Source organism: Monopterus albus, unplaced genomic scaffold (assembly GCF_001952655.1).
Source record: "Monopterus albus unplaced genomic scaffold, M_albus_1.0 scaffold209.1, whole genome shotgun sequence".
Lineage (NCBI taxonomy): Eukaryota > Metazoa > Chordata > Actinopteri > Synbranchiformes > Synbranchidae > Monopterus > Monopterus albus.
In genome coordinates, this window is record NW_018128089.1 from 134,730 (window position 1) to 150,126 (window position 15,397).

General features: G+C 39.2%; 2 protein-coding genes across 2 annotated transcripts in view; one reads left to right on the forward strand and one right to left on the reverse strand.

Annotated features, from left to right (window-relative positions):
• Positions 1 to 886, forward strand: part of chd1 (chromodomain helicase DNA binding protein 1) — a 38,033-nt gene extending 37,147 nt beyond the window's left edge. The window contains exon 36 of the mRNA XM_020618664.1: positions 4 to 886. Within this exon, the coding sequence (XP_020474320.1) occupies positions 4 to 185 (182 nt within the window). The 3' untranslated portion in view covers positions 186 to 886. The remainder of the gene's footprint in view (positions 1 to 3) is intronic.
• Positions 887 to 2,889: 2,003 nt separating this feature from the next.
• reep5 (receptor accessory protein 5) lies at positions 2,890 to 8,398 on the reverse strand. Its single transcript, XM_020618678.1, has 5 exons — positions 8,179 to 8,398; positions 7,883 to 7,976; positions 4,599 to 4,737; positions 3,632 to 3,800; positions 2,890 to 3,179 (listed from the first exon to the last, which is right to left on the reverse strand). The coding sequence occupies exons 1-5, from the start codon at positions 8,294 to 8,296 to the stop codon at positions 3,130 to 3,132; spliced, it is 570 nt and encodes a 189-aa protein (XP_020474334.1). The 5' UTR covers positions 8,297 to 8,398; the 3' UTR covers positions 2,890 to 3,129.
• Between the last annotated feature and the right edge of the window lie 6,999 nt (positions 8,399 to 15,397).

A 15,397-nucleotide genomic window follows, 5' to 3' on the forward strand; every position in this document is an offset into this window, starting at 1 on the left:
CTCCCCGCCGCCACCACTCAGACTGGCAGACAGAGCAGCGAGCCTCAGCCAGTGCGCCTCGCTCTCCTCGAGACCAGCGCTCACCTTATGACCCCCGTTCACCAATGGGACACCGCTCACCTTTCGACTACTCATCAGACAATAAGAGCACACCAGAGCAGATCTGGAGCAGCCGCAAGACATAACAGGACCTGCCTGGGTCTGCTAGTAGCAGCCATAGACTCAGAAACACAGCAAATGCCTTACAGGACTGTTAGCTCCAACCTGAAGCTGTTTGAAGCACTGTGTATCAGTCAGTTCAGCATGGCTGTCCTTCTTGCTTCAGTTCATCTCGCGAACCTCGGAGATTAACGCCAGTATGCGGCTCAAACCAGGTAGCAGCTAGAAAAAAAAAAAAAAAAAAAAAAAAAAATTCAAAGCATATTTTTGTACTTAAGAATATAAAGCTGCATTGTTGTGTAAGCTCAACAGTACGCAGCACATTTTTTTTATTTTTATAAACTTTTTTTTTTGTTTTTTTTTAAACTCCAGAAATGGACACAATTGACCCTGAGTGCTGCCTCATATTCCTACAAAACCATGACACTGGATCTTGTAATTGACTCTCTGTGTTCATTTATCTCTGTCTTTATATCATTGTAATGTGATTATATAGCTTATTTAAGTGTTAATTCAAACAGAAATCGGTTGTCAAATGAATCACATCACAGGATGATAAGGTTAAATCGAGTCTGGATGCTCATTACCTGAAGTACCTCATTTACAGCATTTCTCCTTTCCTCAGCAGGTTTCCTTTCTTTTTAGGTGTGAATTATTTAATAATATATCTGTTTAAACAAAATAAAATAACTCTTTTTTTTTTTTTTTTTTTTTTTTTTTTTTAAGGATTTTTGGGCAATTTGTATCGTTTTCCTTCTGTAATACTGTTGTACATTTTTGTAAAATAGTAAATTGGTGGTCTTTTTCCTCAGGCTTTTTGAATTTATGATGTTTCCCCATCGACTCAGGCATTTTGTCGTTTCTGCGATTGACTGTATAATAGCTCTTTAATGATAATGCTTTCAGAATGTAACTTTTGGTAAAGGGAAAGTTCTTTAATGATAGTTTTATTCACTATAGCTTAATTCTTTTGTCTCTCAATCAGAAGGAACTGACTTTTGTAATCAGTCTGAAGAAAGACGTTCGTCTTTCAGTAGAAGCACCTGGTAAATCTTAAATAAACTTTTTACATGGTTTTGTTTTCATTAGCTTTCATTTTATTTTCTATAGGCAATAATATCAATGTTTCTATGCAGCCAACTATATTTTGTGGTGAACCACCCAACTGAATGAAGTCACTGTTACAGTTCACACTGTTGTACATAAATTTCCTCTTTATTTCAAAACAAAATTACACTGAAGGTGCATGAATTTTTATGAACTTTTACAAAGCTATTAAAAACACTCACCGTACTCATTCGTACCAACTCTTCAAAAAAAAAGTGTCAAGTTTTTCATTCTACCAGATGTCAAGCATTTTTGGAGGATACCTAGTAGGTTAATTTTATCACACTCGTACTCTCCAAACAGATGTGGGGTCGTTGGCTGAAAACAACAGTGTTCCTGGCCTGCCTGTACAGGATCCTGTCCCCACTTCTGTAGGCCTCCTCTTTGGCACGACCAAGGTGCTAGAGTCTTACTGTGAAACCAGGGCTTGTTATATGTGCAGAAGGTCTTGGTGGGCACGCGTGTCCTCACAAACATCTGTTTGGCGAGTATGGCATACAAACACTGATGTAGGATGTGTCAGTGAGTTCATCCAGGTCTGTCATCAGGTTTGCTCTGTTAAAATCCCCCAAGAATAGTGACTCTGGATGTTTCAGTTCCATGTTGTCAGGGTAACTAGGTGTTGTAGAGCCTCGCTAACACAGGACTGAGGTGGGATGTTGAAACCAACCAGGATAAACTAGGAAAACTCCCACGGTGAATAGAACGAGCAGTTTGCAGTTTCTAAGTCTGTGCTGCAATTTTTTCCTAACAGTCATTTTTGCACCACCCTTTACTTACATAGAAGCTCATTCCACATCCTCTCGTTTCCCTGGATAACCCCGTTACATTGACTGCTCTGTGGAGGTGGAACCCTGGCAACTGAACTGTGCAGTCCAGGAACAACTCACTGAGCCACATTTAAATAAAGCACTGTGCCGCAGAAAGTCACAGTCTGGTTGAAGAGGAGCAGTTCATCTATTTTGATGGCTAGTGAGCGGAGATTCACTAGATGGATAGCAGGAGCGACGTTTGGGTTAAGTTACTACAGCGGGGAGCTCTTGTAACTTAACCGGGGCGCCTGCACACCACCCTCCTGCGTCTTCTCCAAGTCCCATAGACAGAGGCCATCTATGGGACTTGGAGAAGACGCGGGCATGATAGCAGCTTCTATCATGAGTTAATATTATCAATTGACTTCTAGTAGGACAGTGTGGGAGGGTAGAAAGCTTCTTAGCATGTTGTATTATGTCTTCAGATATTTCCTGGCACCATAACAACTAATGTGGTTGAACAGGGATAAGACTGACAGCCATCTTGGTAACTGCAAGCAAACAGGGCCTGGGCTGTCCTGTTGCCACTGAGTATATTTAACCATACCAGTGGTTTCTAGTCAACAGGACAGCCTTCGCTCTGGCAGCCCTGTGATAGTCTGGCAACCTGTCCAGAATGTACCCCAATGTTAGCTGTGATTGGCTGCAGCCCCGCCCCTCTGCAGGATAGACTGATGGATGGAATCATGGAGACTTGGAGAAAATTAAGCCTTTTTAAACCATTGTCATCAATTATATACAGTATTATGCCATTTATAAAATTAGTTTAGTTTTAGAATAGCAAAGGAAGAATAAAATAAAAATCAGGGAATCGCTTCAGCAAGTTTGTCTTTATTTGGTTCCCAAAGCCTATCGGGGCCAGCATACAGTTAATGCAAAGCTACTAAGCAAACTGACCTGAGGGAGAGACTTTGATACATGTGTAACAGCTAATACAGCTTGGATGAAGATTAAGGTTATGTACTGAATAGAATCTCCTAAAAACAAACATTTTCAAGGCAACATTTCTTTTGCAACAGCCAGCTCCAGAGATGACATCGTGGATAGAGCCTTAGGAGCTTTTCTTCTCCTCAAAGATGATGTTTGCTGTGGCTTTCTTAGCTGTGGACAAATTACACACAAATGTAAGATTTCTTGTTTAGGTACAGTCTGATAGATACAAATACCGCAGTCTTCTACTTTAAAATGCAATCAACTAGAGCTTTTTTGTTTTTATTATTTCATAGTATACAGAGTACGAGTACACTTGTATGACAGATGTCATGCAAGTGTTTTTGATTGTTCCATTACGTAATATCTAATTGGACAATAAAAATGGGAATAAAAGCTTTTACAAATGGCCACTGCACTGTTATGGTGGCTTTTTTATTCACCTTTACTATTAATGTTATCTTTCATATAAAGTTGATTTCCTTCCTGACCTCTGAATTGACTACATCTGACAGATCTGCTGATTTTGGAATGCTGAAACACTGGCCGATAAATAGATTTTCTCCTCTTACTTAATGTATTATGGATCAGTAAACAGTATACAATTGTAATGATTTACAAACCCTCCTCTTTGAATTTGTCGGCAGCTTCTGATGCCTTGTCCTTGATGTTCTTCACCGCATCATCAATCTTAGCCTCATTCTTGAGGAAAATTGGTCGTATGATGCGCTCATAAATCCGGATTGATCCATTAGAAGACATTGGAGCCATGCACCACACCAAAAAGGCGCACTGGGAAAGAAGACAAGGCTGTATTGGTGAAACTATTCAAAATCTCATTTTTAAGCTATCGATTACACCACTCTTTAAGAAACAACACCCAATTTGGCTGAAAAATTACTTGGTGAAGTAGTAAACAAAATTACAACTGAAAAAATGAGAGGGTTAAACAGTGCCTTCTTTAAAGCAGAAGAATGCTGACATGTTCATCCATTCTACCAATAGTTACATGTGCAAACAAGTCAACCTCTCAGGCTTTCACAAGGTCAGAATAGGAAGCAACATTACAGTGATTACAATTGGACATGAGTTTAAAGAATACAGAGCACTAATAGATCGAGGCCCAATTGCAAACTGTAGTTCCTTATTTGGTTGGTGATGTGGAAATTTAAGGAAAGAGCGCATGGTGGTAGGTGTTCAACAGAACTGACATCTGGTGGCTGCAAAGGCCATAGTATATAATTCACATCATTTTCAAACCATTCAGTGAGTCCTCCTGCCCTATAGAGGGGTAGGGTTTCTTTTAACTTGTCACAGGCTCTCTGCGTTGTTAGTGGCTGGTGAGCCGGCTGATAGAGTTCTCAGCCTGTAGATAGTCTTTATCATTAATGGAATGTGCCTCACCGTCAAAATGTTAAAGTTTGCTCTGCTGATAAGAGCAGAGAAAACTTGTACCCAGTCTAGTAAGGTGCTGATTCACAGGGAAGGCATCAATGTGGGAAGGAAAAAGCTGGGGACTTAAATCACAGTAGCTTTATTTTCTGAGTCACTGTTTGAACACATTTGCTTCGCCACCTACAGCTGGTTTACCTTTCCAGTATAGTAGAACGGGAACCAGGAGAGGAAGATATCGGCGAAAAACTCTACCACGCTGAAGACTCCATACACGACCCAGTAGGTCAGCCATTTAGTGTCATCGTCTTTGTTCACACTTTCAATGGCCTTGATCCTGCAAAGAGAGAGGAGCAACATGTAAGATAAACATATCAAACATGGAAAAATCTGCCCGTGTCCAGGAGTGGGACGGGGCAGGAAAGAAAATCCAATTTAGGCACTCAAGTGGATGGTTGATTATAAAATGCTTTTAATGGGTTTGAGCCAACACATTAAAAATACATCACTGCATATTGGCACTCTTGCCTTCCTCAGGATGTCTGGACACACAGTGATGTCAGAACACTAAATAGTATTTCCACACACCTGAGTCAAAGCATCAAGGACCTATAAAGCCACTAGAGGAGGCTATGATAACAAAACATTAAAACCATTAACCACTAGGGGCAGAATTCAACATGTTTCCACAACAGGAAACAATAATGATCAGATCGCAGTACAGCAAAACCAAAACCAAAACACACTTTTCAAACCAATGCCACATCTCTGACAGATCAGGTTCTTTATTTAAGCCTAGATAGCATGTGGCTCTGAGGCTGTGGACACAGTATGCCTCATGGTGTTCAAGGCATCTGACCCCATCACCCTCTCTGATGTCCAAAACTATGGACTCTATGCCAGCGACTCAGCGTAGTCACTGCCATGTTGTGCTGTTAAAAAATGTTTGGCCATGTTCCCAATATCAGTAGCATAGTGATGCTCAACGACTTTGTCTCTCAGTCTTCTTTTATTCAATGGGAGGTGTTGCCATTCACATTCACATCTGAGCTGGTTTGTCTTTGATTGATCTATAACTTTATGCAGCAAAGGCAAATCTTCAGTCAACTGGGTAGCAGGAACCCACGTTATTAGAGTAAATCAGAAAAAGTTGGGACGGTATGTAAAGCCTAAATTAAAACTGAAAACAGTGATGTGTAAATCATCTGTGTCCTGTGTTACACTGAAAACAAGATGTTGTCTTGAAGGCAGCATATGTTGCTCCATCATCTCTCTGTATGCTTCAGCATTAATGGAGCCATCACAGAAGTGTAACTGACCTTTGCCAAGGACACTGACACAGCCCCAGACCATAACAGACCCTGGCTTTTGGACTTGTTGCTGCTAACAGTCTGGATGGGCCTTTTCCTCTTTGGTCCAGAGCACACGACGTCTATTCCTTCCAGTAATGACCTGAAATACTGATTGGTCTGACCACAGTACACGTTTCCACTGTGTGATGGTCCATCCCAGATGCCTCTGAACCCAGAGCAGTTGACTTCTGGACACTGTTGACATAGGGCTTCCTTTTGGCACAGTACAGTTTTAAGCAGCATCTATGGATGTAGCTACGTATTGTATATATCACATTATCATATTACTGCTGTATTATTGTGTTCATCACATTTAGTGTTGCAGCTGGTAAATGGGGAGCTAGTTTTAACTTATATGCATTTAAGAACACAGATGATTCACAAATCAATATTTTGTATCAAATGTTCTAATTTTGTAACCACGATGACAAAGTTTGATTAGCTGAGAACAATTAAACCAATAATCCAATAAGAGCACAGAACCATGACAGAGGAAAACAGTAGTGAGCCTATACCAGATAGTGTACTGACTACATGGAGCACCAGCTGCTGAGATTATGAGGTAACTGCATCAAGATAACTGTTTCATAACTTCAATTAATTGGATAATCAATTTTTTAACGTCATCCAGCGTAGGTTTGTGCCCTTTTCATACTAAAATCCCTGCAGACTCCTTGAATCTTTTAGGTCCAGCACTGCAGAGGGTGACATATCCTAATCCTTCCTATCTTTCTTTGAGGAACATTGTTTTTTAAACATTTTAATAATTTTCTCACACACATGTTGGCAAACTGATGGTCCTCAGCCCGTCTTTGCTCCTAAAGGGCTCGGCCTTTCCTGGATGCCACTTTTGTACCACATCATGATGCAGTCATCTGTTGACATCACCTGTTTCACATGGAATCATCATTTCCATTGTTTTACCTCATTACTGGCCCTGAAATGCAGCCAACCCAACTTTATTTGAAATGTGTTTCAGGCGTCATGATTGGAAAAATAAATCCCCCTTGAGCAAGCACTTGGCGACAGTGGGGAGGAAAAACTCCCTTTAACGGAAGAAACCCCGACAGACCCCAGCTCCTGGGGGGGGGGCCTTCTGCCTCGACTGGTTGGGGTGAGTGGATAGAGGAGAGAGGAAAGAAGAAAATGTGCTGCTGTGTTGTTTTCAACGTGATACAGAACACAGATGATTCACAAATCAATATTTTGTATCAAATGTTCTAATTTTGTAACCACGATGACAAAGTTTGATTAGCTGAGAACAATTAAACCAATAAACCAATAAGAGCACAGAACCATGACAGAGGAAAACAGTAGTGAGCCTATACCAGATAGTGTACTGACTACATGGAGCACCAGCTGCTGAGATTATGAGGTAACTGCATCAAGATAACTGTTTCATAACTTCAATTAATTGGATAATCAAGTTTTTTAAATACACAAATTTAAATAATCAATGCAAGTATCACAACAAATGTAAACTGAGAAAATTAGGTAATTAAATTATAATTACAAAATAATAAGTCAAAACTCCACAAATCTGTTATATGAGGATCAGTTTACTTGTAGCATATGAAAACCTTCTCTGGTTTTGCAGGGGCTGGTCAAGGCTAAGAAGACATATATATATATATATATATGTATTAAAAAATGTTCAGCAACAATGTTTAATATACCTGATGTGTAGCTGAGCTAAAATGCTGAAAACCCACTAGTATAGTCCTTTAAAGGATTAAGAGAAAGGAAACCTTATACTGGAATAATCAGCCCTAAAACAGCATTTGTTATAGTGACTAGTCAGGACTACAGTATGTCACATACATTCACTTTGTTTACAAATTCTTATTATTATTACTACAACTCTAATTCAGTGGTTTAAATTCCACCAATGTTAGTCAATGTTTGTGCATGTCTTTCTAGGTTTGTGTGCACACTATTAAGGACGTCTACCTCGACACTGCACAGACTTGACTTTAGGTCTAGGTCAGGGTTTGGATTTGGACATTTAGCTGTGATAGTTGGTAGTAATGGGTTTACAACTATAAAAAGCCAAACGTGCGTGTGTGTGTTGGGTGTGGCTGCTGCGCAGGGCCCTTCTTGACAGAAGTGTTCTAAGAATAATACACTTACGATGTGTAGGCTGGATAAAGAAAGCCGATGAGATTGCACAGCAAGGAAGCTCCATAACCGATGACCAGGTAAACTGCGATGATAGCGACGACAACTGGAATAAAAAAAAACAAAAAAATATGTGTCACACCCCACAGTCCTACCATAGAATAGCGAACACACAGTCATTATAACAAAAAGCTACTAGCAACATTGTGTTTCTGTGGTTGGATCATGGCACTATGCAGCCGCCTCGGCCACGCGCTGCCTGCCCTTTTCCTGTTTTCTTTCTTTTCCTATCTCCCGTCGGTTCTCACCGAGAGCGATGTACGTCCTGCTCACTCCAGTTTTTTTCTCGATTTTTTCCAGAACATCTGTCATATAATTCTTTTCGTGGAGAAACTTGTCAAATCTTTCTTTGAGCCCCTGCGCCATGGCTACACTTCCTTCTTTGGTGATGCTGATGAAACTACTCTGAACCAAACTGCGACACCTCTTCCTCCGACACTGCTGCTGTCAGAGGCGTCAAGTCAGGCAGGATGAAGGCTACATTACTCTGATCATCACCTTCAAAATAAAAGCACGGGGCTTAGGGTTTGAAGAATAAACTGTTGCTTATTACGTTATTAAATTCAGTCATATAGGCATGAGTTGGGGGGGGATGTAAATTTTACTGAGTTTCCATATTTTAAACTGTCTCCCTCACCTTCATCCCCACTGTCTTTGGTAAGCAAAGAGTTTATTCCTTATGTACTGACTGCCTTCAACCTTTCCATTCCACCTACAGTTCTAAGTAACATTAACTCCAGTGGTGGAAGAAGTTCTCAGATCCTTCACTTAAGTAAAAGTAGTGATACAATAGTGTTAAAATACTCTGTTACAAGTAAAGGTCCTGCATTCAAAATGTTACTTCAGTCAAAGTACAAAAGTATTAACATCAAAACATACTTAAAGTATTAAAAGTAAAAGTACTCATTATGCAGTATATCACATTATCATATTACTGCTGTATTATTGTGTTCATCACATTTAGTGTTGCAGCTGGTAAATGGGGAGCTAGTTTTAACTTATATGCATTTAATTTGACTTACTGCTGAGTAGCTTGTGAATTTTCCACCATAGATCAGTGAGGTCTTATAATTATACTGTATTTTATATATTAATCTGGTTATAAAAGGTAACTACTAACTAAAGTTACAAAATAAATGTAGTGAAGTAAAAAGTACAATATTTGCAACTACAATGTAGCAAAGTATGAATCAGAATTTACTGATCATATGAATTCATACACAGTTTGAAACCATAGTTACATAGGGATACATACATAGGGATACCTTTAGCCTCTTTTCCACCAGCTGGTACTTACTCAACTTGAATCAACTCTACTCGCTTTTGGAGGATAAGTGGTTAATCAACAAACTTTCAACATTGATAGCTAAATGGGTGGCTACAGCTCGCAGGCCAATTAATACTGTGAAGTATGAGGGTCTGCTTGAAATAATTCACATCATATCCAAAGACTGACTTGTGTGAAGATGAGGAAGCTAAAATGGAGAAGGCATTGGGACAAACAAGTTGTGCTCACTGGACACAACTAGACTTCTCTCAATAATCAGTTACTTCTGGGACCTTTAAGGTACATTTAGAACCAGTGATGGAAGAAGTTCTCAGATCCTTCACTTAAGTAAAAGTAGTGATACAATAGTGTTAAAATACTCTGTTACAAGTAAAGGTCCTGCATTCAAAATGTTACTTCAGTCAAAGTACAAAAGTATTAACATCAAAACATACTTAAAGTATTAAAAGTAAAAGTACTCATTATGCAGTATATCACATTATCATATTACTGCTGTATTATTGTGTTCATCACATTTAGTGTTGCAGCTGGTAAATGGGGAGCTAGTTTTAACTTATATGCATTTAATTTGACTTACTGCTGAGTAGCTTGTGAATTTTCCACCATAGATCAGTGAGGTCTTATAATTATACTGTATTTTATATATTAATCTGGTTATAAAAGGTAACTACTAACTAAAGTTACAAAATAAATGTAGTGAAGTAAAAAGTACAATATTTGCAACTAAAATGTAGCAAAGTATGAATCAGAATCAGAATCTGCTTTATTGGCCAGGTGTGTCGGACACACGAGGAATTTGACTCTGGTACATCGGCTCTCAATGTGTATGTACAATATCCCCATGCAAGGGGCAAGTAAACAGTAAACCAGCATAAGGCTAGTATAACAAAATAGCAGTATTAATAGCAAAAAACTGTGCAAACAAAGTGCAAAATAAGCAGACAAAGGAATGCTCATTGTGAAATGAGATAAACAGGAATAAAAACAGAGTACTTAAAAACAGAGACCTGTACGGATCTGTATAATCTGTACAATGTACATTTACAGGTATTGCACCGAGGATTATTGTCCAGTCATACTGTCGTACTGTCGTGGGTCAGGTGTTCATCAGAGTGATGGCCTGGGGGAAGAAACTGTCCTTGTGCCTGGTAACAGAAGTAACAGAAAATGAAAATTCTCAAGTACAGATACCTCAAAATTGTATTTAATTACAGTACTTGTAACAAATTATAGAACAAATTTTGTTTGTTGTTGTTTTATTGTGGTGTTGTTACATAAACTCTGGAAATCCCACCACAAGTATTTATTCTGAAGTTAAATGGAAGTGAATGTGGTCTCATATACTGTATATACTGTTAATATGTCCAACTTGATGCAGCCTTTGCTCAACAAATATAGAAACCTGGATACATTTTCCCTTGATTTTAGTCTTGCAGGCATTGCTTTCCTGTTTGTGTGTGTGTGTGTGTGTGTGTGTGTGTGTGTGTGTGTGTGTGTGTGTAGTCTTGCATGATGATCAGGTTAAAGGCTGTCAGAGCTTCTCCAGAACTGTGTGTATTAGAGGTTAAAGTCAGAGTGAAATAATTCAAATAAACTCCAGTCCTCTGCAGCCACACCCTTCCTTGCTTTGATGACATAGCAAAATTCAACTGCCGGTATTTGCCAGCAGCTGATTTACAGGCACGTGCTCACTACTTCAGGGTGGGTTAATGATGTCTGGTTAATAATTTATGGTGTATTTAGGCTTGTGTTCTTATTGTTTCCTTTGATGAATAAATTAATAGGTGGTTTAATTGTGTTTCATATGTTGTCTACATACAGCTGAATTAGTTTTTCATAATTACAGACAGGCACACACCAAACCTAGACAATGAGGAAGTGAAGAATCTCAGTTAAAAAGAATCAAGCTGTTGCTACACAAATATAATTTTATGATCACTACATTACCTGATAAAAGGTGGAGCAAAAATACAAGTTAATAACAGCAGCTGTGCTGTATTGACATGTAAAATGAAAAAGTAAGATCAAGTATCTCCACCCTTCCTGCTCGCTGGAGGCATGCGCAGCGGTGTTTCCAATATATGACACGTGCACATGTTAAGATGTACAGGTGTTAACATGCAAGTCCAGTGGAGCTTCAATGCCACTGACTGATAATACAGGGACCAACCCCTTTTGGTGTATGGTACTGTGCCTACATCACAGTAGGATCTGATGAATGTATACGCTGCTGTGACATAATCTTGAAGTTTTCTAAGTTTTTTCAGTTTACTATGACCTGGATAACTGAGAATCTGCACAGACATGTCAAATGATCTTGTGTAGATGTGTTTTCATGGTTACACTGAGGTACTGATCATATGAATTCATACACGGTTTGGAACCATAGGGATACATAGGGATGCATACATAGGGATACCTTTAGCCTCTTTTCCACCAGCTGGTACTTACTCAACTTGACTCAACTCTACTCGCTTTTGGTACCAGGTGCTTGGTTTTCCACTGCAGATCATCCCTTCTCATGGTAGCTGGTTATTTTTTGTGTGTGTGTGTGTGTGTATGTGTGTATGTGTGTGTGTGTGTGTGGCTGGTTATCATAGCAACACAACATTACACTGCTGTGACGTCATCAGCAACTGACACACTAACAATGGAAGACATCAAAAGTACGCTGTTCTTGATTATCAGTATGTGGCTGTTTTTAGTTAGTATAGTGACTACAGTAAAGTAGCAGTTAGCGTTGAATAACGTTGCTTTTAAAAATGGTGCTTTCTTTGTTGCAGGATGTCTAGCACATTGATAATGTAATTTCTCTGACCAATCACTAGTCTGCAGTGTTTACACATCACCGTTTGGTATCGTCTCTGCTCACTTGGAACCTCAACAAAGGCAATGCTAAAAAAAATGATACCAGGTACTGGGTACTATACCCAACATTTGACTGATGGAAACACAAATAAGGCGACATTTCAGCCAGTCACGTGTTTCACTGAGCTGGCTCTGAAGCAGAGCCAACTGAACTGGAGTTAACATGTGCTGTCAGAAACTAATGGAAAGCGAGGCCAATCCTGTTTGACTGGCTATGTACAATAAAAGTGGACTGAACCACACTCATGGAAAAATACTACCCTCAGGAATTTCAGATGCACAGCAACACCATACTGAAAGTTTCAAAAGTGTGTTTTAGAGCCTTAAGGCTTTCTGAAGTTATCTTGTCTGAGGTGGCTTGGATGGGGGAGGACTGCCTCTGTTTGCATTTTCACAAATTTGAAACTGTGTTTTAGAGTCTTTAGCATGTCTGTGGTAATCTAGTCAAGATCTGACAAGTCTTTAAAATCCTATATATGTAGGTTTTTCTGTCTGAAAATGTCAAATGCACAAAGTAGAAACCTGTAACCTGTCAGAATAACATTGCCACAATAACAAGAAAGCTAATTCTGCTGATATATTTTAATAGAAGTTAGTTAATCATTGATTTCAGGGAAGTGAAGTGAAAAATTAAAAAGTACAACTTAAGATTTTCAAGTAAATATAATGGGGTCCAAGTAGCCTGGCATTTCAGACAATGCAGGGGTTCTAGATTTGCACCTCAAAGTTCTTTTTGTCTGTGCCCCAAGAATGATGGCTAGGTACATTCACTCAAACAGGGAGGAGTCCAGATCCTGAGCCGACCTAGTATGAGGGCTAAGAGGACCAGCCATTTATTGTCTCTGGTCTCAACATATTACCAGGCGAGCGTAGCTTAGGATTTCTAGACTATTAGACTTATTGCTCATGGACTGACAGCGATGAGCCTGAGTCAGGAAAGGATTTGAAAGTGAAGTCATCCCCTGCGGCAAAGGAAAAAATACAACACAAAGGTATGCATAAAGCACAAAAAACATGAATAAAAATAGCTAGAAAAATGAACTGAGCTCAGTAAATACAAAAACACCAAAACAGAGAGAGACCAAAGGCACAGGCCTACAGCATCCAAATCCAGAAGTAGATAACAGGCTAGGAGTCAAAACAAAAGACTTACAGAGCAGACAGGGGTTACACAAGGAGAGACTCAAACTAGCAAAATGCAGGTCAAAAAAACAGGCAGGATACAGGTCAATGAATCAGGCCACAGAAATCAGGGACCCAAGATGGAAGGGCAGCAAGTGACTATCTGGAGGGTGTTTGTAATTTGCATCACTCACCAGAGGAGAATGTGAAGTAGTCTACAGGCTTTCAGGCCAAACTATGCTTCAGTTACCACACAAAATATAAGGTGATTTCTTCAACCATATTAACTTAGGAGTGTGGGGACATGCTTGCACACTGACTTTTGGATTATATACTTAATGTAAGTGTGCTGGCCCTTTAAGAGTGATGTTTTCCTCTCTTGCTCGTCTCCACCCATGATTCCACCCCCTGCATGGCAGACCAGAAAATGTACAAGTGGACCAGATTCTGTGGCTCATAAGCCAGTGGCTGGCCCTCTGGTAAACTCCTGCATCTGCATAGAGGTTGAACAACTGGCTTTGTGGTGCAGTATAACAGGATGACGGCTCTCAGTACAATATACATATTTATCTGAAAAATGTTCCATCTAAATGTGTATATATATATGTGTGTGTGTGTGTGTTTTCCTTTTTTTTCTAAATACACATTCTTTTTCTTGTTCTCTCATTTTCATTTCCTCATTGCCTTATAGAAAAACATTGCATGTGCACACTGAGAGCCACTGTACCTGAGTCAAATTCCTTGTGTATGTTCAGCACGCCTGCCCAGTAAAACCGATTATGATTTAGATTCAGATTCTGAATTGCAACCTAATTGCGTTGTCTAGATTTGTTCATTTCCCACCATACGTTTTTCTCTCACTGACATGTTTGTTTCCTTCCCCTCTACTGTATGTATGAATGATGTTCTTTGTTTTTGTCTCTCATGTGTTTGTGTGGCATGGGCTCATTTTCCTTGCTCATGTTCTTCATTAACAGGTATATAGTTATGTCATTCTGATTATCCATACAGTATATCTATTATGTTGATTTATTCTGTGCACACAACATCTATTTCCTGTCTGTTCATCTTGGAAGAGGGATCCCTGTCATTGCCTGATCTGTTCCAGTTACCTGATTCATTAGTCTGCATGTGAACATGTGCACACCCTGACCCTTCCCCTAATCCTAACCATGACCCCTGCCATATATGCCTCTATCTGATTTATGATTTGTGATAAATAAAATTTGACTTGGCTATAATTGAAATGCTTTTTTCACAGTGTGTAGTTTGAGTACCTTATTAACATAAATTTATTTATAAAAAAAAACAAACAAACAAACACTAAGTCTTAAAACTGAAATGGAAATAGCATACCTGGCTTAATGTTCTTGAGTCCACAGTCAGAAAACTGACATGACAAATGTACTGAGTCCTGATGTTTATGAGGAGGTTGGTTACTCAGACTCTATTGAGCTATGGAGCAGTCAGAAGTTTCTTTGGTGAACTGTGGAGATTTGCTCCACTAGATGGAGGCAGAGCCAAAGTAAGGTATAAGTGAAGCCCCATTAATGTTGCGTTAACAGCAGGGCTGCTTTCTGAAGCAAAGGTTCATAGTCTTTTAACAAATCTGATATATCAAGTACTGTAACCAGTTTTCTCAAAATTAAGGGAATAAAGAAAAACATCACACCAGCACACAGATAAACTTATCAAAATACATAACTAACTAATAACAATATCTTAGGACCTTCCCCTTAAGATCATTGGTTTCAGTGTAGAGGCACTCTTTAGCTGTTTGTAATGGATGTGTACTTTTTAACTAGTTCAGGAATCATTTTCCACGACCTTTAACAACATGCATACAATTGAAACAGGCCTATTGTTTCCTTAGTGCAATTTCTTGCCTTCTTTATGAAGTGGAATAACTGGGGCACGTTTTTAAAACAGTTTTGGACCCCATCTTGCTCTATTGAAAGAATCAGTATGTGAGCTTTTATTTTTTACAGTGCACTCAATTTTGTTTATTCCTAATTCAGATAAGCATGTGTGCAGCAGCTTTAAAGGGCCATTTGAACCAAAAACAAAACAAAACCAAAAAACTTGCTTCCCTAGAATAATCTATCAGTGCAGATGGGTTGGGTTGTATTTGTCAAGGTTTTGAGATATTTGCTCTGAGATTTCTGCCTCTACTACAATACAGTAATAGG